General features: G+C 46.6%; 1 protein-coding gene across 1 annotated transcript in view; it reads left to right on the top strand.

The window, feature by feature from the left end:
• grin2db (glutamate receptor, ionotropic, N-methyl D-aspartate 2D, b) overlaps positions 1-17,289 on the top strand; it is a 50,020-nt gene extending 32,731 nt beyond the window's left edge. Inside the window, 7 exon segments of the mRNA XM_084026322.1 lie at positions 149-274; positions 1,045-1,274; positions 1,629-1,789; positions 3,261-3,330; positions 3,444-3,561; positions 7,497-7,732; positions 8,485-17,289. Of these exon segments, the coding sequence (XP_083882448.1) occupies positions 149-274; positions 1,045-1,274; positions 1,629-1,789; positions 3,261-3,330; positions 3,444-3,561; positions 7,497-7,732; positions 8,485-11,688 (4,145 nt within the window). The 3' untranslated portion in view covers positions 11,689-17,289.
• The last annotated feature ends 5,053 nt before the right edge of the window (positions 17,290-22,342 follow it).

The raw sequence follows: 22,342 nt of genomic DNA, 5'->3' as shown, positions 1-22,342 counted from the left end.
CAACGGGTTCTATTTCCATACAGAGCTCATATCTCTCTATACAGTAAATAATGTTCCTGAGACCTGTTGTCCCCTTTAATGATGATGACGATAATAATAATAATAATAATAATTGAATAATGCAGTGCTCTTTTGTCTCCCTCTGCAGAGCCCTACAGCCCGGCGGTGTGGGTGATGATGTTCGTCATGTGCCTGACCGTCGTGGCTGTGACTGTCTTCATCTTTGAGTTCTTCAGCCCTGTGGGCTACAACCGCAGCCTCCAGAACGGCAAGAGTGAGTGATGGCTCGCAGCCGTCTGTCTACTTCATCACCACACGGATCAGACACACACTCATCACACTCCTGGAATGTGGTTGAAGAGTTTTCAAAGTTAAAATGCTGCTTGTTTTTTTGCTGCCTGATTGGTCAGTTGTCGCGTTCATAATGGGAGGAAATTATACCTACAGTATGTTGAGCCCCATCCAAGTATTCTCGATGTTGAAGCAACCATTTATTATTCAACAGCATGGTTTCTACCCCCTGCGATATTCTGTATGCCTGATGCCTTGGTCCAATACCCGACCTGACTCGCCTCTTTTACTGCACGATTGCTGTGCTCTACATAATTTTACCTCTCTGTCATCCTCCCCTAGATCCCCTCTCACTCACTCCCAACTCGCTCCTTCCTTCCTCCTTCGCTGCTGCCGTACAGAGGAAGGAGTGTTTGAGCCCTGTGAGTGGTGATTTGCACCACAGGGGTTTAATCATTTGTGAGATCACGTAGCAGCTGAATTGGAAGCCGCCGTCCTCGAGATGTATAGTCGCCCTCCCTTAGAGCGTCGCTGTCAAAAAGCCTGCTCCGTATTTTTCATATACAGTAAACCCATTTTACGGATCGCTCAGGGAAGTTTAATTTTGAATCAGCTGCTTCATCTGCAGTCAGACGTTGTCGAATACACTATTGTGCTGTTTACTCGCTGGATTACTGTCTAGAAGGGAGAAACATCAACCACTCACTGTGCTCTCTTTTCCTGTTTCTCTCTTCATCCTGCTTTTTTTGCTAGAGGCTGGAGGGTCTACTTTCACCATAGGAAAGTCTGTATGGCTTTTGTGGGCTATTGTCTTCAACAACTCTGTGCCGGTGGAGAACCCTAGAGGAACCACAAGCAAGATCATGGTGCTGATCTGGGCCTTCTTTGCCGTCATCTTTCTGGCCTCCTACACTGCTAACCTGGCCGCCTTCATGATCCAGGAGGAGTACATTGACACGGTGTCAGGCCTCTCGGACAAGAAGGTACCTCACGGCCTGAATACTGATGAAGTAGGGAAAGCAGAAGGAGAATTAAAGTCTTAAGAGTGAGCCAAATCCTGTGCATTTAAATGTTAAATTGATTAAAGCACAGGAATTTAGAAATGAATAAAATCTCATTTAATGGAACTCAATTACTAGCGTTCTTGAATACTCGGACAGTTCTGAATGCTACTTTAAGTCCACAGACTGCTCTCTTTTCAAAGGTTTGACTATGTGCACCGAGTGTTGTAAGTTAGTCTGGAAAGTGGACAGAAATAGGTCAGACAGATTGGTGCACAGCCTGGTGTGTCTCATGCCCCTTCCACCCCCCCTTCTCGCCTCCCTTTGCTCCGCTAGTTTCAGCATCCCGAGGAGCAGTACCCACCTCTGAAGTTTGGCACCGTGCCCAACGGGAGCACAGAAAAAAACATCCGCTCCAACTACCCAGACATGCACCAGTACATGGGCAAATACAACCAGAGAGGGGTGGAGGACGCCATACTGAACCTCAAGACCGGGTGGGTCTGCTAAACCATGAGCCTCTTCATTCCCTCACATTTACATATGTGTCCTGCTGGATCGTTGCTCTTTCTCCACATCTCCCTTTTTCTATTCCAGTAGCTGCCATGTGCTTCTAGTTGCTCATTGCTTTTTTGCAAATTTTTGGCCGACTTAAACCGACAATGAGCATTGTCTGAGATCGCATGGAATCATTTCACCACAAAGTCGATTAAGTAGCTGCCTTGCATTACTTGTATCTTTATCCAGCATTCCTGTTTCTTCTTTAGTGCTATTTTTTGCTGAAGCAACCATTGGCAAGCTCACCACAAGGTCCATTCTAGCACCCTACAGTATTTACTGCACTCTCATCAACCCATCCCCTCACAGTGATTATTATATGACTTTGTTTTTGAGTTTGAGTCACACCTGCTTCCATTCGTTTCTGTAGTTCCTTCTTCTGTTCTCACTCTCTCACCAGCAGCCCGTCATACACAGTGGCATCCCTTTCAACTCTGACTAACATTTCACATCTTCTGTCACACTTCCTGCTTTCCTGCACAGATTCTCTCACCTTTACACTCTCTCTCCACCTTCACACACACACACACACACACACACACACACACACACACACACACACACACACACACACACACACACACACACACAGCATCTCCCTCTTCAGTTTCTAGTAGAATCTCCATCACCCGTCATGTGTTGGATAATCCCAGTTTACTTTATCCTAAGCTTCTGTCATCTCTTCTCCCTCCCCGTTGCCTTGACACCACAATTATAACCCAGTGATAATAACATGCACAAAAATGAGAAACTCCTGCTTTTCACCTCCTGTCTTTTTTTCCTTTCCTGTTGCTGAGTGCCGATCTCTTCCTTCCTCTCATGCCTCCTCTGACCCGCTATCTCGCCGCTTCTCTCTTTTCTCCATCTCTCTTTTCAGCACATTCTTTCCCTCCCAGTGTGCTTTCTTGGTGTGTCTGTATTTAAACTTTATAATCCTCATCACTCTCTGGCTCTATCCCATGTCTTTTCCCCCTGAAGTGTGTAAATCTCCCCCCCACCACCACCCCTACCCCTCTCTCTCCCTGTCACTGTGCTCTCCGCACCGTATAAATCCCCGTCCTCCTCCCCTCCCCTCCGCCTCCTCCTCCTCCTCCACCACCACCACCACCACCTTCCCGCTCCTCTTACTCACACATCTTTCCCTGATCTCTGCCTTATTTTATTCTCCTTATGTTTTCGCTCTTTCCACCAAGTCTGCTTTGCTATTCCACCGGTCTTCCCTTTCTCCTGTTATGATTTAACTTTTCATGCCCTCTCTATCATTCCGTGCGCCTGTCTACCGTATATTTTGCATGACTCTCTTCCCAGGTACGTCGCAGAGATCCACCTTCATACCTCCTTCCCTGCCTCAGCCAGTCCCTCCATCCCTCCATTGAATGATGAATGAAATCTCCCTTGATCCCTTTACAGGAAACTGGATGCTTTTATTTATGATGCTGCAGTATTGAACTATATGGCCAGGAAGGACGAAGGTTGTAAGGTGAGCACAAACCCACACAGGCACATTTTCCGCACATACTCGATTCAATGTGGACGTTCGTCTCTTGGTCAGTTTAAAAAAATAAAATATCTGCACATTGTCCTTTTTCCAAGGTGATGACCATAGGCTCGGGGAAGGTTTTTGCCACCACAGGCTACGGTATCGCCCTGCACAAAAACTCACGCTGGAAACGTCCTCTTGACCTGGCCCTGCTGCAGCTGGTGGGAGATGGTGAGAACTATGGGGAGGGAAAGAACTAGAGCAATTCAAACTGAAGGTTATGGTTAAAATGACAGCACAGAGAAACGGGATGGGGGGGTTGAGGACACAGGGGTAGATGAATGAATGAGAGGATGCTGGGAAGTGGATGGGGGAGTACAAGGTGTAGAGAGAGCGATGGCTGTAAGGTGTTGTGATTGTGAGGGAATAATGGCACGTAAGAGAGCGCTGATTGTGATGGTTGAGAGGTTTGTAGGTGTTTTTATGAGAGTGGAGGAGAAGTCAAGAGGGAGATGGAGCAGTATTTGTTGGTTTTAAGCATTGCAGCAACGACTTTATCCTGTTGGTGAAAGTGCACATACCGTTCCTCCATTTTCACTCCTCTCAATCTATCTGACTTTCACTCTCTTTTCCTTCTTCCTCCTCGAGCTGTTTAAAGGGTGAGAGAAAGATTCATGTTTGGAAGTCAGTGTTGTAAAAAAAAGATTATCACAACTTGTGTGTCGACAGATTTACACTCCTTACAGATGAGCTGATACTGACACAGAGAGTGTGTAACTGTGAGAAAAAAAATAACCTCAGAGAAACACCTGAACATGAGACGAGTGCACTGAGGCAGAAAGCCATCTGATAATTGATTATTAATATCTATGGAAGCATGCTGTTTGTCTGCTGCACACACTTGTGTCAAGGTTTAATCCATGGGAGGACAGTTTGCTGTGTTTTGACAAGAAGAAATCTGTTTTTAGCAATAGTTGTCGGTACACTAATACTTGATTGTCATTTTACACAGTCCGCCACACGCATTTATTGTCTCAATCGGATGTTTGGCTTTTCCTCATGCTTTAAATCAGCTTTGGTTATGGCGTGGCGGACAAAGCCCTTTAGCTGCTCCTGGCACGCCGACACTTTAGCTGCTTACACACTGATAATGCCAATTTTGTGCCAAGATCTATTAAATAAGACCGGCGTGGAGCTGAATTGTTGGACCTGGGAACGTGTGTGTGTGTGTGTGTGTGTGTGTGTGTGTGCGCACGCACAAGAAAAGAGCCCAGACAGCCTTGGCATGCTATGTCTGTTGTCCTTTTTAAATGCTGGTACATTCCCTTGTCCTTGCTGTGTTCTGTCCTGGATAAAAAGCCCTCAACATGCGCTGTAGGCTGGATGGATGTACAGGGCGGTGTCGAATGCTGAGGGTTCTAGTTGGAGGCAGGCATTATGGGAGTGGATTACTAAGGGAGAGGATTAGTTATTTTCCATGTGGAGGGAGTGAGTGGAGGGGGGCTCACTTCCAGCGTGCCCTCAAAGGCTGCATCTCAACAATCACCCTGCGGCTCAAGGACTCGGCGTCGCACCTTCAGTCGGGGCTAAATCGTGTCACAGTGTTACATCATTATTGTACCGTGCCATGTTGAATCATATCATTTCTCAACTGCATTAGAGGAGCACTAGAGAAGTGTCCGCCGCTGCTTTGTCAACCTTGTGAGTGTGTTGTTCTCCCCGTCGCTGCCTCTGGTGATTCACACCCCGGCTTTAAGAAGAAGGTCCATTGATCTCACTACAACTTGTGTCCTGATAACGGCGAAACTGCTGAGTAGCAAGATTTCCTTTTCCCCTTCTTATCGGATCCACTTCTATTTTTTGCATAGTATCAGGAAGAATATATTATTCAGTGAGTAGATTTTTTTTTCAATGTGAGAAGCTGGGTTTGCTGCTTTTGGCTTGCAGGGGATTTTTCCCCCCCAAAATCCTGCAATGAATGCCAAGAGGTTTGTCTTGTTGTGATAAAAGCACAGGATTATACGGGTCATGGTTAACTGCTCAACAACTGTGGAGCTCAGCGTCTCTGGACATGTCTGGCAGCATGCCACATACGGCAAAATGCACACACACACACACACACACACACACACACACACACACACACACACACACACACGCACACTCACACACTCACATACACACATACACACACACACACACACACGCACACGCACACACACACACATACACACACACTCACTCACACACTCACACACACACAGACACACGAATGCGGTTGTGTTTATTAAATAATGTCTTTGTGGTGCATGCCAGCTCTGTGTTTGCAGTGTGCCAGCTCTACCTGACCTGACCTGCCAGAAACGACAGAGGTGGAGTGTGTGTTTGACACACCTGTCAGATTTGGCAGGCCTGAGCTGGCTGCGACTGAGAGGTTGAGATAACTGCCATCGCAGAGGCCGAAGGGAGGGAAGAAACCGCCACAGTGAGAAAGAGTGTAAGACGGGGAGACGGAGGAGCACCAGATGAACCACTGGAAGTCAAACGGCAGGAAAGCCAGGATACAAGACTTAGAGCTTAGAGGAAGGATTGGACCGGGGCTTGTGAAGTGGAGGACTACCTGTTTATCCGTACCCTTCACTGAGACACTTGCTGTTTTCACATCAGGCTCCTGTTTGGACACGGAGCTGCTGCTGAAGGTCAACGACACCGTGAAATCCCTGCGCCGGAGTTACAAACTCACCTTTGTTTCTTGGAATAGTGTACGGATGAATGTGAGATGGGGACTTGTGACCCGAGTCCACCAGCGGGTTGCAGTCGCACTGTGTCCATCTGTTGCTGTAACTGGAGGCCACGGCTGATTGGCTAATGATGTTCTACAGGAGACACATTAGCCGGATCACACAGACGACTGAGTAGGCTTCATCTAAGCCACGCAAGCACGGCTAATGATGGCACAAATGAAAAGCCAGAGCTCGAGAGCGGGTACAGTGATGCGAGTGGATGGTTGCTTTTTAAAATCCTGCTTCAGCAGTTTTACTTGGAACTAGTTCAGAGCCTGTTAATGTGCAGTAAAAAAGCAACCTAGTCATTGCAGTGCTTACTAGTGTAACAGAAAGCTCTCGTTATGAGTTCTGTTGGCAAACGTGGCTCTTTTATTCCTTCATGAATCATACGCTGCATCTTCTGGCTGTCCATCACTATGGTTACACCAGCAACCCACGCAGCCAATCACAGGTTTAGAAGGGCAGCTCTCATTCGTTAGGCCAGCCGGACCATAAATGAAACGGTAGAGTGGGTAGTGGGTGAAGTGGTCTTGCCTGGTTGCTGGTAGGTGAACGGATGGGGATCTTGAATCCCCCAGAGCTTACTACCTTGATGGAGATTCTGACCATCCCTCCAGCACAATTAAATGATAATGATCTCCCCCCCCTCTCTGCCTCTGTTTCTGTCCCTTCTCATCGCCTCTCGTCGTTTTTTGGCCTCTTTTTTCTCTCCTCTCATCCCTTTCAAGCTGAGGAGTGTTCCTGCTGTTTGTCATAATGACACAATCTCAGCCACTCGTCCTCCATCTCTGCTTCCCTTGTTCCAGCTCCCTTTAACTCTCTCTGTGTCTCTGTCTGTCTCATTTCCCCTGACACGTTCGTGGACAGAGAGAGAATGCAGCGCCCTCTCTCTCTCTCTCTCTCTCTCTCTCTCTCTCTCTCTCTCTCTCTCTCTCTCTCATTACCTCTCTCCCATGCTTTTTTCAACCTATCCGACCATCTCACCATGGCTGCCGTCTCCCCTTCTCCTCATTTACTCTGGGTTACCATGTTGAGATTAGGTTGTCTGTGCCATTTTACTTCTCAGTGCTACTTCATTGTTTTGGACTCTCTCTTTTCGCCTCAGGCTCCTTCCTCTTTGTTACTTTGGACACAGTGCTTCTTTTTGTAAACTGACCTCTGACCTTGAGGAGTGACCTTGGATAATGGGAAAACAGCAAGCAATACTGTAGAGCTGTACTTTAGTGCTTATTATTAGCCTTTCTGTCTCCCTGTGTGTCCATTATCTATCTATCGCCCCTTGTTTTTGCCTGTCTGTGTCTACATCGCTGAAATAACCCCCAGCCTTAGTTCCTCTTCTCTCTAACATGATCCCTTTCCTTTTCCTGCCCCCCCTTCCAGATGAGATTGAGATGCTGGAGCGCCTCTGGCTGTCCGGTATCTGCCATAATGACAAAATTGAGGTGATGAGCAGCAAACTGGATATTGACAACATGGCCGGGGTCTTCTACATGCTGCTGGTGGCTATGGGCCTCAGTCTGCTGGTGTTTGCCTGGGAACACTTGATCTACTGGAAGCTTCGCCACTGCATGGCCACCAGTTCTGGCAAATTAGACTTTCTCCTGGCTATCAGCAGAGTAAGTGTTTTTTGTGTGTATGCTATTCTGCGATAGAACAGGACAACAGGAATTAAAATGCTGCAGATGTAACCATATGCACACGCATGTGCAAGAACATGTGTGCTCCTGCCTGTGTGTGCCCTTATCTATTACTGAGTGTGAGTGTTAGAAAGTGTGAGGTCTAGGGTCAATTCAATTCCACTCAGTCAATTCAGGAGATTAATTGAAATTCAATTCCGCTCACACCCTGGATTTCCTGTTCCTTTGACAGTGACCTTGACAGAAGCAGCCCACACCATTTGCATGTGATTATTGTTGCTTCACTGAAATAATTTGTCCTTTTTTTTACCACCGTGGTTGTAATTTATGCATTTATGTATGCAATTCCATTAACCAAACAATGCACAACAGTACTATAAATAGGAATGGATGTTTATCTGTAAAATGGCAATCTTGCATTTCTTTTGAAAACTGGAACTTATTTGGATTTCTGTATTACGATTTGGATCTTCTCTGTCTCTCTATCGCTCATGTACATGCAGTAATACAGTAATTTCTTTTGTACATGTATGGCATGGTATTTTCACTCTGCTGCCTCTGCATGGATCTGTGTTACCTTTTCCCCAATATATTCCTGCACCCTTTTCTCAAACGCGACATTTAATTGAGTTCATTTATTTTTATTTTTGGAAATACTGTTTATTAAATTAGATTCCAAGTTACTCTGCGAATAAGCTCTGTGCTCTTGCTTTGTGCTATCTTTTTCTCAGGGCATGTACAGCTGCTGTAGCTTTGAGGATGAAACGGCGCCAGGTGGGGCGAAGTCTTTGCCTCCTCATCACCACACTGCGATGGTCACAGTCCCATCGCAGCCGCATGTTGTCTCTACGTCGATGACCAACCCAGTCATTGCCATGGCACAGCAGCAGCAACCACCACAACAGCAGCAACCGCAGCCCATCTACAAAACGCCTCTACCGGGCTCTCCTCCCACCGTGGTGCATTCTGGGACGGCACTGGGTCCCTCCAACACCCCCATTGCTGGTGCACCCCTCCCTTGCTCCACCTTCCTGCCCCGGCCAGACCGCAGACTGGCTGTGGTGGATCGCTGGAGGCTGCCCAAATCTGTTACAGCCACCAACCCACTGGCTGTAAGGGGGGCCATCACTGACATGGGACCCTTTGCTCAGAAAGTCCCACCAAACTGGGCTTCAACTGCTGGAGGGGGTGGGGGACTTGATGGCTATAAGAGATACTATGGTCCCATTGACCCTGAGGGACTGGGGCCCTGCATGGAGCAGCAGGCAGGGTCCCAGACCCCCAAGACTATGCCCAGGGGCCACCCCCAACCCCCTCCAGCCAGTGTGGCCTTCTATTCAGAGAAGGGCATGGACCACGGGGTGGGGAAGAGGGTGGTGGGAGGTGGCAGCGGAGGTCAGGGGAAAGGGGCTGTTAAACCTCTGGGCACTCCCAGATTGCCTCCTAAGAGTCAGGCCCCTCTGCCTCCTACACCCCCGCTGCCACACCCCTCTCCCCCTCTCCCCTCATCCTTCTGGAGGAAGCGTAGGCCCAAGAAGCCCAAAGAGCCCGGAGGGCCACTGTATGAGAACATTCTGCCCCTGGGGCGGAGGGGAGGAGCACGAGATGGAGTGAGGGAGGGAGGAGGGAGGAGGGCACGCCCCCTCTCTCCCCCGCTCTCACTTCCTGTGCCAGTACCCCTCAGCCCCTCTTACACCCCTCCTTCGCCCTCTGCATCTTTGCACTATACGTCCTCCTTTTCTTCGTCGACCACCTCATCCACATCCACGTCCTCATCTGCTTCATCTTCTCGCTCCACCTCTCCCACCTACTCTTACAGCTCCTCCAGGAGCACACGGGACAGGACTGGAGGAATAGATGGAGAGGATGACGATGACGATGAGGAGCTGACAGAAGAGTCAAGCCTCCTCCTTGGCAGGGGGAGGGAGAGGGAACGCTCAATCATCCGGCCTCGTTCCCTCAGCCACGGGCGCCTGCCACCACCCATACCCCCCAGGAAACCACGCACATCCTGGGGTGACAGAGAAAGGGAACGAGAAAGGGAGAGAGGGGGAAGCCAACTGTCTCAGCTCCAAGAGTGGTGGGCGAGCTGGAGTGAGAGAGAGAGGGGTGGAGTGGGTGGAGACGCTGAGAGGCAAAAAAGGGAAAAGAAGAGGAGAAAAGAGAAGGAGAAAGAGAAAAAGAAGAAGAAAAAGAACAAAAAGAGGAAAAAGAGAGAAGAAAGGGAAAAGGAGCGCGAGAGAGAACGAAAGCGGCGAAAGGTGAAAAAGAAAAAGAAAAAGGAATTAAAGACAAAGAAAAGGAAGAAGTCAATTGGGGGAAGACGTTCTGAGCCAGAGGAGGGAGATGTAGAGCCAGAAAGAGAAGGAGAGGCAGAAGGAGAGAGAGAAGGAGGAATACAAGACTACTCCTCCTTCTCTGCCCAGTATCGGAGCACATTTGGGGAAAAGGGACGGGATTCATGGGAGGGAGAGAGGGAAAGAGGAAGGCGAGAAGGAACTGATGAGGGCAATGACAGGGAACAGGAGGACAGCAGCAGAAGCAGGGAAAGGCGTCCCAAATCCTCACGGCCTCATTCCAGACATCATATCCCCAGTAAACGCTACCCTAACCTCAACAAACTCCCTGCATCCGTCAAATTTTGGGTAAATGGAAGAGGAGACAATTCTAATACTCCTCCAACATCCCTCCACCCACTCCTTCCATCCTCCAAGCGAAGAAGGAGTGGAGGGATGGACAGGGACGACAGTGGAAGAGTGGGAGAGCGGCGTCCTTTGTTAACGCATTATGAAAAGGAGAAAGCACCGGCACGAGAAGGGCTTTCCTTCCCCGAATGGGACTCTGAGGATGACGAGGATGATGATGATGATGATGATGAGGAAGACGAGAGAGTGAGGGAGCGGGTGGGGGAGAGAGGAAGGAGAGCAGGTAGGGGGGCAGTGTCTGAGTCAGAGAGGGACAGGGCCAGGGCAGAGGACAGTTATTCAGACGAAGGCTCATCAGGGGAGTTTGGCCGTTTTGAAAGATACTGGGAAGGAGGTGCAGGGGGGAGCAGCAGTGGAATAGGAGGCATAGGTGGAGGAGGCTGGTTCTTTGGCACCTACCCCTCCAGAGAGAAAGGCGGCAGTATCAACAGTCGGGATGATTCCTTAGTAGGAACAAGAGCAGAGGGATGGATTGGTGCTGATTTCTGGGGTTCAGGGCCAGGAGTAGGTTGGGGCTCAGGGGGAGGCAGTGGAGGGCTGGGTTCACAGTGGCCACCACCCCCCGCAGCCTTCCCTCCACCTAGGAGATACTGGTCTATGGACAAGATCCCTCTGAAGGGAGAGAAAAAGTGGAAGAGTGGAGGAGGGAAGAGCAAGGGGCGAGCTAGGGACCGAGGGGGCGAAGCAGGACGGGCCACCATGTGTTCCTGTAGCCTTTACCCCCAACCCCATCCTTACCCCCATCCCCACAGCCGCTCACACACCTCCCACTCCAAGAGAGGAACCACAGCACTTTCCCATAGCCAGGAAGAGCTTATCCCCCACTGCCACAGCTTCAGCGGGGGTTCTCGCCCCATGCCTCTGCCCCCCAAACCCGATCCCAGCCAGGCCAAATCAGGCAGCCAATCTAACCTCAGCCTCAGCACACAGCCCACAGACCATCCACCTCAGCCCTCACCATCGCCGCCCCAGCCGTCCATGTCTCCCACCTCCCTCCCGATGCCCATCCCGCCTCCGCCCTCCTCATCCTCTGTCTCACCACCAGCAGGGGTAGGGATGGTAGGCCAGGGCCAGGCTCAAGCTTCGGCCAGTGCCAAACTCCAGTATCAGAGACTGCGCTCAGTGCCACAGCCACGGAGGTTCTACTCCCCCCACCTGCCACTCAAAGCCAAGAGCCTGTGCTCTCGCCGAGGGTCGGCCCACTTCTCCAGCCTGGAGAGTGAGGTATGACAGGGGGAGAGGAGAGAGGGAGACGTAGGAGTGAGCACCACTACTACTGAGAACCGTGGTGCCATGGCAGCTGGAGCCAGGGACGCCAGCAGAGATATGGCTGCCTTGGTGACCATAGGTAATCAGTTAGCGACCATCACTGCGGGAACTAATATAGACAGTAGTTCTACTGCTAGCGGTACTCCGTGTGAGGGCAACGCCACCGCCACCCACTCCATAGTACGCGTTCTTGTCAAGGCGACGGTCAGACGCCACACCAGGGTGAGCTACATCCGTTTGGATGGTTCCCATGATGACGAGAGCGAAGGCGAGACTGCATCAGCGGGGACGGCAGCTCCGGAACTTCTCCTCCGCTCAGAATTGAGCTTTGTGATGTCATCTTCGGTTCTCCTCCCCTCCCCGAGACACAACTATGGATAAGAGTAGTCTCCAACTTGTGAGTAATGATGTCATATTTGTACACACAGACACACATGCACGACCACACACATACACACAGTACACACAGATATATGCTCAAAACGTCTCCCTCCCTCTGGCTTTGAGAACAGACCTCGGTGGGATGTGGAGAGACCCACCCTCTCCCAAAAAGATACCACTGTTTGGTCAATAGACTGCCTGTCCTCATTGGCTGTTGGCTTTTGAACTGGATTGGTGGACTGCTTCATGGCGTTGGAGAGACTGCCCCCTCTTCTTCCCTTTTGTAAATCAGTTGATATGAAAAGCAATGCAGTCAGCTCTCTCATGCACTCTGTCTGCCTGATCTCCTTTCACTGGGCAGCGAGGACAGTGCTATTCATTTGCCCTTTGACAACACCCGACCCATCTAGCTCTACCCCAGGACCATCCACGTGATGTCATGTTTTACTATGAGAAACCCTTTTAACCAATCAGATTGAACAGGAATCTCCTCCTCCTCCTTGTCAGAGCTCGTCATGTCACCTCTGGTCTCCAACCGGAGCTCGAACACAGAAAGTATTCGAGCAACGAACTGAACTATAAAAGAGAAATAACAATAAGAACAAAAAAAGACATGTAGCAGATTTTCTTTCACATCTGTCTTTTCTTTTATTTCTTACTCAGACTTTTCTCCCCATGTCCTCATTTTAATTCTATCAATATATTTCTCTCACTGTGTTAGTGTTTCAATATAGAGGAGGCTGGATGTGGCTAGTGTTGGAAGTGGGTGATGATCTGAATAGCGGTGCCAAATTTCCACTCAACAGCTTTTAAGCGAGATTGGTTTCAAAGTAATTTGTTTCCATAGATAAAGCACCATCTTTTCTTTCCACATGTGAACAATGCATAATTCATCGTCATGTAAGTGGATCAAGGGGATGATTGGTGCAATATCTGTAATTGGCACTAGATGGCTGCATAATATTCAAATAAGCTTGGGAGACAATTGTGCGAGAGGCTTATGGTAAGTTTTAATAATTGTAGCTACATGATACAGAGCAAGGGGTGTGCAGCTATGAACTTTATTATTTTTATGAAAGTGGCCAGTCAGGATTTATCCAGAGGAAGTGTTGAAACCAAGTGCAGTGCATTGTAAAAGCTCTCTTAGGATATTCTTGTGTTTCACGTTGTACCTTGGCAGAGTTTGTAGATGATGGATTATAAGAAGCACAACATTCATTGTATTTTTCCAACATGCGTGCCACAGCTGTAACTGCACAATCTACTGGTGATATATTTTTTGCTGATGTGTGGAAAACTACTCACTTGATGTTAAATCATGTTGCTATTATGGACAATAAAGTTCATTGTTACCAAGGTTCAAATAACAAAGTACCACAGATACTTGTACTGAGGAAATTATCTTGTACTTTGAACATTTCCCTTCGGCAAATAAGACTGAACAATATATACTGTGAATGTTTAAAAGTTCCAATTTGAGGTGCATATGCGATAGCTGAGACTTCACTGAATGCAGTCAGTAATAACTCCTGTAATCAAGATTATCAAATGACTGTTTGACTTTGAGCAATATTCCCAACTTCAATGTGACAGCGATGCAATGGCACATCTGTTTGCATCTGAGACATTGTAATTGTTTTGTTTTTTTTCTCCTCGAGATCATTTGTTTCAGCCGGGGTCAGATGTCCCACGTCTTCGCTGGTTTTCTTAGGTGGGATTGGGTTAATCTAATTTGGTGGGATGTGATAGTAATAAATGAGTAAAAGTCTGCGACACCTGGCTCCGGCTGACCAATATGAATAAAAAATGCTACCTGTTCAAGGGAGAGTAGTGAACTGTAGCATTTGACTTTCTGTGAGCTGTGCCAAAAGCCATCTACTGTGTAAACTGTGCCAATGTTGCCCATGTTGCAATGCAAACAATCCATTTTTCCATAAGGTCAACATTTCCACCCCATGTCTCACACTAAGACCAGCCACAGCCCAGCTCTTCTTCTGTTGTAGTTGAATGTAGCTTTGACATGATGTAGCAAAACAACACCTACTTTTAGACTTTGTAGCTTTTTTGGATGCTGTTGATAAAGGTTAGACGGAGGGGGGGGGGGGAGGGGGGGGGGGGGGCTGTTGACCTGCTATGGACTGTGCGTTGTGTTTGTGCATGTCGTCACAGATCGAAGGGTTAGTTGACCTTCTCAATTCCCCTTTTAACTTCTTTGCCTTTCGATGAGGGAAGGCTGTACCTTTTATCTTCACATGGATTGCTTTTTTTCTAAGTCTGCGTGGGGCAATTTTTAAAAAAACGATCTGTCTTTGCTTTTTTCGAGAAATGCTTTGTTGCCGTTTCCCATCCTTTTGGAAAGCCCCTGAATCATTGCATGTTTAGCCGAATGAAATCAATGAGAATTGCGGTGGGAGGGTTGTGTAGTTCAACTGTAGCAAATGCTTCTAGGACAGCCACCTTTTCAGTGAGGCAGTAAGCTCGCTCTACTTTGCACCCCAACAGTGGAAACCACAGCAACAGTTTGACTGCTTCCTGTGTAGTACACAGTCGTTTTCAACCAATCAACAGGGCTTAAACCTGGTATGTCATTGAGCATTATTGATTTCTATTGAGGCGCTAATACTTAAGTCTGTGACTGCATGAACAGAATTGACTTTTAAAAAAACCCTCTGGCTTATTTTTTTGGTTTTATTTATTTAATTCAATGCTGAGAAAAAAGACTATATTAAAATATACTATGTTTTTGAGAATGTACCATGTTATACTGTGATTTAACTGAGATATTTTATTGTATTCAATTATCATTTGAATCATTTATCTATAAAGAAATATATATGTACAAATAAATATATACATATATATACATACAGGTATATATATATATTAGTTAAGTTTGGTATATTTGGAGGAAGTGTTAGATGAAATAGTTTTAAATGTTTTAGCTTTGTAGCGATTCTAGACACTGAAATCATTTTTGAATTTCGATTCCTCCTATATGACTGTGAAGACATTAGTGCCTGTGACAAAAAAGACAAGTAAAAGTCTAAACTCTCTATTCATCTGTATCTACTATAGCTATCAGTCTGTCACTCCTCTCGTACTACCTAACATTACTTTTACACATCAGTATGTTCCTCTCACACAGTCTGCTGTCTCGTTTGCTTTCTCCTGCTCTCCTCTGCAGTCCGTCCTCCTGCTTTTCATTTACAAGTTGGACATTCTCCACCTCTCCTCTTTATAAGGTTTCTATCACACGGTGATCACATCACTTTGTTAATGAACCCATCTATTGGCCTTTTGCCCCCCCCCCCCCCCCCCCCTTTGATCACTTTCTTTTTGAATCAGCTCATTCCTCTGTCTGTCTGTCTGTCTGTCACTTAGCAAAAAACAGAGACCAGTAGATACTGTGTTCTTGCTCCTTTTGACTGATTGTTGATGATGATCAATTAATTGACTGATGAAATAATTAATGAACAATGTTACTATTACTGATGTGACTGAAGTGTGTATCTGACGACCATGCCACTGTAGCAAGTCTGGGCTGTACCACACCACCAGCGAGCAAACGAGGCCACAGTTGCTATGGCGTTGCCTTGGCATTTTCATGGCGTTGCCATGGTGTCCTCCGCACCGCCACCACCTGGTGCCTGATGGGTAATATAGCATAATGTCCTTCACTTTCTCCAAAACCACTGGTCAAAATCTGCTATGCTCCCCTCTGCTCAGTCCGGACTTTAATCAGTGGAAGGAGAAATAATAAAGCTCACTTGTGCTGAGGGCAGCATGGTGGTGAAGTGTCTGCTGTCTGCTGATCTAGACTGGACTGGTTTGGCTGGAAGTGGCTATGATAAAGGCTTCATGTCCATCACCTTATCGTAAAATAATCAGCTTGTGCTGCGCTGCATGTAATCCAAAAGCTTCACATCACTGATCGCCGGGGCGGTTGCTTCGGTTGTCCACTTGTCCAGTGTTGCATGTGTCTTTTATGTTGACAGGCTACGTTGCCATTTTTAACGTATGTGTATTGCATGTGCACCAATCATTTGTAAAAGAAAAAAAAAAAAAACCTGCTGCAGCATGATTCTCTAGTATTCTCCTTCACTCTCTCCCTGTTATTGCTATTTCTGAAAATACACACACACGCACACACACATTTTGCTGTGCATGCATATTTAACACACAATGCGTACATCACTCAGCCAATGATCCTCATCTTCCTCTAGCCCTCACTAAGCTGCAATCTAAAGCATCGCCGCGAGTACTCCCATCATCCCACACAGGCACACACGTGGCTTCGCAAACACTCACACGCCATGCGACTGCAAACTTCCTCTCATTTCTTGAAAATGAAAATGAGTCCTTTTGTGTCACATTTGGTTCACAGATTTGCTTAGTGGAGGGAAGTTAAGCAGCCTCACTGTTCTGCCTGTTTTGACCTATCTGTCTCTTGAGTTTGGTCCTGCACGCTGCTTCACACTGTCCTGCCTGTTCTGATCCATCAGTTCCTGTTTAGAATCGTCAAGTTCAATTTGTTTTACGTTGCCGACTTGCTCCTCTTTTGATTTATCTTGTTGTCCTGATCTGCTTTGATTTGTCACATTTACTGTCTGGTCAAATTGTGCGTGTTGAGCGGTCCAGTCCAGCCTAGTGCAGTGTTCTCCGGGCCGGTCTATTGCCTGAGTTTGTAAGAAATCCCGGTGCAGCCTCGGGCTCGTCCCTTCTCTCTATTGGCCCGTTACCTGGGAAGCAATACGTGTGGTGCTCCAGAATTCAAACAGGGTCTTCATCGGCTGAATCAGCCATGAATTATATCAAGGAAACACAGGAGTGCCACACGTTGTACTCACCAGGTCTAGGGTCTGCATGTCGCACCGTGAAGCTTCTCCCACCACAGTGACAGGGCACATATACCCACAGAAACCAGTGTGTGTGTGTTTTCAGCATTGTACAAGGCCCAGTTCTGCTCTAGTAACCTCGCCAACACTATAGGCCTACTTACGGGTTGCTAAGGCGAGTTGCTAGTAGGGTGATGTTGCTCCTAGCCCAGACTGGTCTGGTCTAATGCCCTAATTTAAATGTGTTAGTTTATTTGACATTGTCTGTCTGGGGTGGGGCTGGAGGGTCAGTGCTGCACTTACTTCCTGAGAATTGCTTCATAAAATATGATTCTCTTTAATTAATGCCGGTGGTGCTGTGTTTCCTTCCAATTCTTTTGTCACAAATGCGATTTCTCAATAAGGGGCTTTGAGATTGTGTTTGTGATGGCGGGCGTGTGTGTCTGTGTGTGTGTCTGTGTGTGTGTCTGTGTGTGTCTATGTGTTTTTTTTCTCTCTTGTGACAGTATTTTCCATACAAGCTATTAGCCAGTCAGAGCTCCTTCAAAGTAAATTTATGGAGAGCTCAAAGAGTCGTTTCTTTGGCATTCTGACAGGCAGTCCTCTGCCAAAGTGTGTGTGTGTGTGTGTGTGTGTGTGTGTGTGTGTGTGTGTGTGTGTGTGTGTGTGTGTGTGTGTGTGTGTGTGTGTGTGTGTGTGTGTGTGTGTGTGTGTGTGTGTGTGTGTGTGTACGTGTGCATGCTTGCTTGCATATATTTCTCCGAGGTTTCTCGGTTCTTGTCAGACGTTTGCTTTGATCTGGCCAGAGCTGACCTAACATAATCCACTTCTTTCACCCTCAAAGAGAGCAACGCACCGAACACTCGGCCTCAACTCTCAACCTCAGCCAACAGCGGCCAAGTCCGAGCCACCTGACCGCCTCTGTTCCTACTACAGCAAACAGATGCTTCTGCTGATCAGAACAGAATTTTAAACAGACCTGACCCCGATGCAGCGTTCTGGGAAGCCGTCCATGCTCCTGTGTTGACTGATATTTGCATTGATAGCCTTTAGGCCTTTTTTTTTTGGTTTGTTTTGTTGTGTTTGTTTGGGGTCAAATCGAGTGTCAAACACAGAAAGATAAGTAAAACTGGATTTGAAATAGTTTGAACTTTGTGGAAAAGGCTCCCATCCACTCCACCAAGCATGACAAAACAGTACCTGACACAAGTTATTCTGCAAGAGTGTTGATGAGGATATTAAATATGTTTTGTTCTGCTTCCTGTGTGCCTGCGATCTGCTAATTAGCCATGCTTTGTCAGTGTGATGGGCTAATGGCTAATTGCATTGTGAGGCCTCTGTGTGTACATGCAGTAATGACTTAACGCTCTAATAAGATTGAGTTACAGGCAGTCGGATCATGGTGTCCCCAAACACTGATCTGAGGTCAGTGTTATGCTTTTCTCTCTAATGGCTCTAATGGGAGAGTGGAAGGGATAAACTGATCCCTGATCTCCCACGTGGGATTTCTATCACTCCCGTTGTGTTCTGTCATTTATCTTCATCTTCGAGTCGGACGCACTCAGATGCCTCCAGTATTTGTTTTAGAGCCTTTTCATCCAGATAAAATACAGCAATGCAATTTTTATTTAATTAAATATACATTATATTTAGTAAATGCTGCTCAACTGCTTTTATCTTAAAGTTGAAAATACATGATCCCCCCTACAGCCCCTTCCAGTCACTTCTCTGTGGTCACACACACACACACACACACACACACACACACACACACACACACACACACACACACACACACACACACACACACACACACACACACACTCTCTCTCTCTCTCTACAGCGACTTATAAACGGTGTGTGGGGGAATGGATGGAAGGAATGTGCTGTGTCCCTGCTGAGGTGCACCAGATTGATCCTGTACTGATCTGCCTCCGGGACCCTGGAGGGTTTTCTAATGCATGTCTGTGGTGCAGGGTGTAAAACTTTCTCTCGCCCTCTTCCTGTCTTTGTCTCTCTCTCTCGCTCCGTCTCTCTAGCAACACCATGCCTCTTCCTATGCAGTGGCTCTCGCTGCTGCACCTCTCACCCTCCATCCATCCCTAGTCCTCCAATAACAGGTTCCCCTTCGTCTCTCTGTTTGCATTTTCTTTCAATTCGATCCCCCCTGACTGACTCCATGGTTTCACTTATTCTCGCCTCGCCTCCATCTCTGGTTATCCATTCCTTAAAATCATTCTGCCCTCCCTGTGGATTTCCCTTTTCTGCTGCATTTTATTGATTATTTCTCTATATTATTTCGTTCACTACTCTTTTGCTGACGCTGTTGTCTCTCCTCTGTGTGAAACGTGTTTTCAGTGCTATATCCATTGAATAACTAAACGTATATATATATATATATATATATATATATATATATATATATATATATATATATATATATATATATATATCTGCACACACTGTCCTCGCACACGTACAACACATGTGGAAGGATAACGCTTTTCTCTTTCATCATGCGTGCAGTGCCGCAGGGTTCTACAACCCATCGGCTTGATCTCTGAAGTTGAAAAAAGCACCCTTTCATCTCGTGTATTTTCCCCCCAGCTACACAGCCAATCTCTCGCTTCCGCCATTTTCACATGAGCCACGCTGGAGCACGACGAGGGACAAATGAGCTAACTGACCCCCAGCTTATACCACACTGTTTGTCTTGTCTGTGTGTGTGTGTGTGTGTGTGTGTGTGTGTGTGTGTGTGTGTGTGTGTGTGTGTGTGTGTGTATGTCTGTTTCTGTGTTGATGCTTTTTTTCTTTTTATCATTTCAGGCTCTACTAGTTGTAACAATCCTTGGCTGTTTGATTAGTTTTCTTCATGCAAATACCATTTTTTATGCAACTTTGTCCCTTTATTTGGTTTTAAACTCTATACTATAAGCAGCTCGTGCCATTATCAATAATTGGATGAAGATTTTGTTGGTTAATTGTTTCAAAGGGTCAGCGTGTAAAGAATGAATTGCTTAAGATGGAGCAGTAATCAACAGGAACACAAGTTTGCTGTGCGCATGGCCAATGTTTGAAGCGGCATTACCACCACATCTAGGACACTATAATTATTCATACTACATCCTTGTTTGCCCGTGTGTGTGTGTGTGCATACTGCCACCAACCCAAAAGGGAATTCATCCTAGAAAACTGGGATAAAGATTAAGATACCCTCCGACTTTACCTTGTTCTCCCCTCGCCTCATTATCCGATCGCCCCTCTTCGGCTGAGTCTCCTGCCCTCCTGCTTTCATCCTTCCCCTTGAGCACATTTTGTTCACAACCTGCTTGTGCTCCCTGCAGCAGTAAGAATGGCTTTGCAGCCCACGGCTGAGGCTTTGACTTCTTGTTAGTATTTTGCACATACTGTGAATAGTAATATAACGTTTTTTCTCATGTTGGTAGATGATCTATCGGCTTGGCTACGATCCCAAACTCATTACACCCAGGGCCTCAACCTTGGTAGGACAGGATAACAGCAAAATATAACGTTTTCCCTGTAAAAAGACAGGACAGGACAGATGAAGTCAAATCAGCCAAATAGTTTAATCTTAGTGGAGACAAAAACAGATCAAAATAAAGTCTGTATTTCATCAGGTGGCCAGAAACATGACTCTAAATGAATGACAATCTTCCTTTGTTACTATTGGATGTGTAAAAAGGCAATTAAATGAAATTAGGCAATACCCCGCTACCATTTTATACTCTATTAGGTGAAAAGAAATTATTTTTGAAATGATTATTCCAAGAAAACACTCTCTGGGAGTTGCAAACTACAAGAAAAAACTAATGCAATATTATAAACTAAATTATAGATTTACAACATTTGGAAGATTTTGAGGATCAAACAGAATATATTATCAAAATGATAAACTAAGTGATAGATTTATGAGAGAAAAGAATTGCAGGATTATTACATTTATGCATAAAAAAACCTGATATTCTCTAGTTTTGGTGTTATTTTGGTGAAATAAAAGAGTCAGCCTGTTAGTTTGCAGGTAGGTTATTGACTCATGGGGCATAAACATAATTCCTGACATTAAACTGGTTTAATGTGTAAAGAGATTCTCAGACCGACGTCCATCATGGGCGATCCACAAACTCAAATCCCTGACTCTCCCCAATAAATGTGGGTTCATTTAAACACCCGTCCCCCATTTCTCCGTTAGAGCTGTGTTTGTTGTCCCGGTGAGCGGCAGGTCAGCAGCAACGTAAATACGTGCCGGGGCTTATTTGCTTCAGTGCTGAGAGTTTGGAGGCCGCGTTGATAAGCCCCATTCGCCTGCCAAATGTCTCATCTGACTGGCGTGGAGGTTTGTTCTCTTCCAAAAAAAACACAGCAGACCACGCTCTTCATTAAAACAAAGCAAATAGAAGCTCGACCCAACTGAAAACAAATACAAGCAAACAAGCCAATTGGGTTGGGAGGAGACGGGATTTAACAGGCAGATATGATTACCTCAGACGCTGCTTCTCCCCAGATTCCACAAACAACAGTTAGGCAAGTCAATTTACCTTAATTTCAATCGGGGTGAAAGAAAAGCCAGTGAGCCAGCCAGGTTTGAGCGTGCGAGGGAGCGCTCGTTAGGCGATAATGGATGCGTGTAATTGGTGAGTGCTGATTGCTCCCGCCCAAAAAAAGATTCCATCAGAGGAGGATTTTCTGTTTCATTAAGCCATGGTCAGAAATAATAAGATGGCTATCTGTGGACTGAGGGAGAATAGGTAGCAACAGTACCATATGATGTTGATGGTAAAGACGAAGAGACACATTGTGGTTCACGTTTTCTCCATGCCGCCGCTGTGCACGTATGCAGCTCCGGAGCCAGTTCCCCGTCGCTTTTCACTCCGCTGGTCACTGAGGAGTGCATGGTCTGCAAGCTCATACTTGTGTCTCACGCTATGCGAGGACATCTTCCTCGTAACTTGTCTCTGCTGAGATCATAGCGAGGAGCAGTGTGACTCTTGGCGGGCCGGAACAAGGAGCGGTGGAGAACAATCAGCTGCTGGTTCTGCATGACTAATGCTGAAATTACATATATCATATTCCAATAGGGCTTGTTCACACATACAGTTAAACACATACAGTAATAATGACATTGCCAACACACACACACACACACACACACACACACACACACACACTTATACACGCTAGCTCATTCTTATCTTGCTGGATGACACCATTTTGCTCTCTAACAATCTTGCTAATTATAATTGTTAATTAATTCTCTGCCAGTGTCCTCATCAGGAGACTAATAACCTACATTTCCATTAATTAGACCTTCAACCCTTCGCTCCCTCACTCAGTCTCTCCATCCCTCTCCAATCCAGCCCTCCGTCCCCTGCCTGCCTCAT

This window comes from Eutrigla gurnardus, assembly GCF_963514095.1.
Source record: "Eutrigla gurnardus genome assembly, chromosome: 14".
Lineage (NCBI taxonomy): Eukaryota > Metazoa > Chordata > Actinopteri > Perciformes > Triglidae > Eutrigla > Eutrigla gurnardus.
The sequence above is the reverse complement of the archived record's forward strand: the minus strand, read 5'-3'. Positions and strand labels throughout refer to the sequence as shown.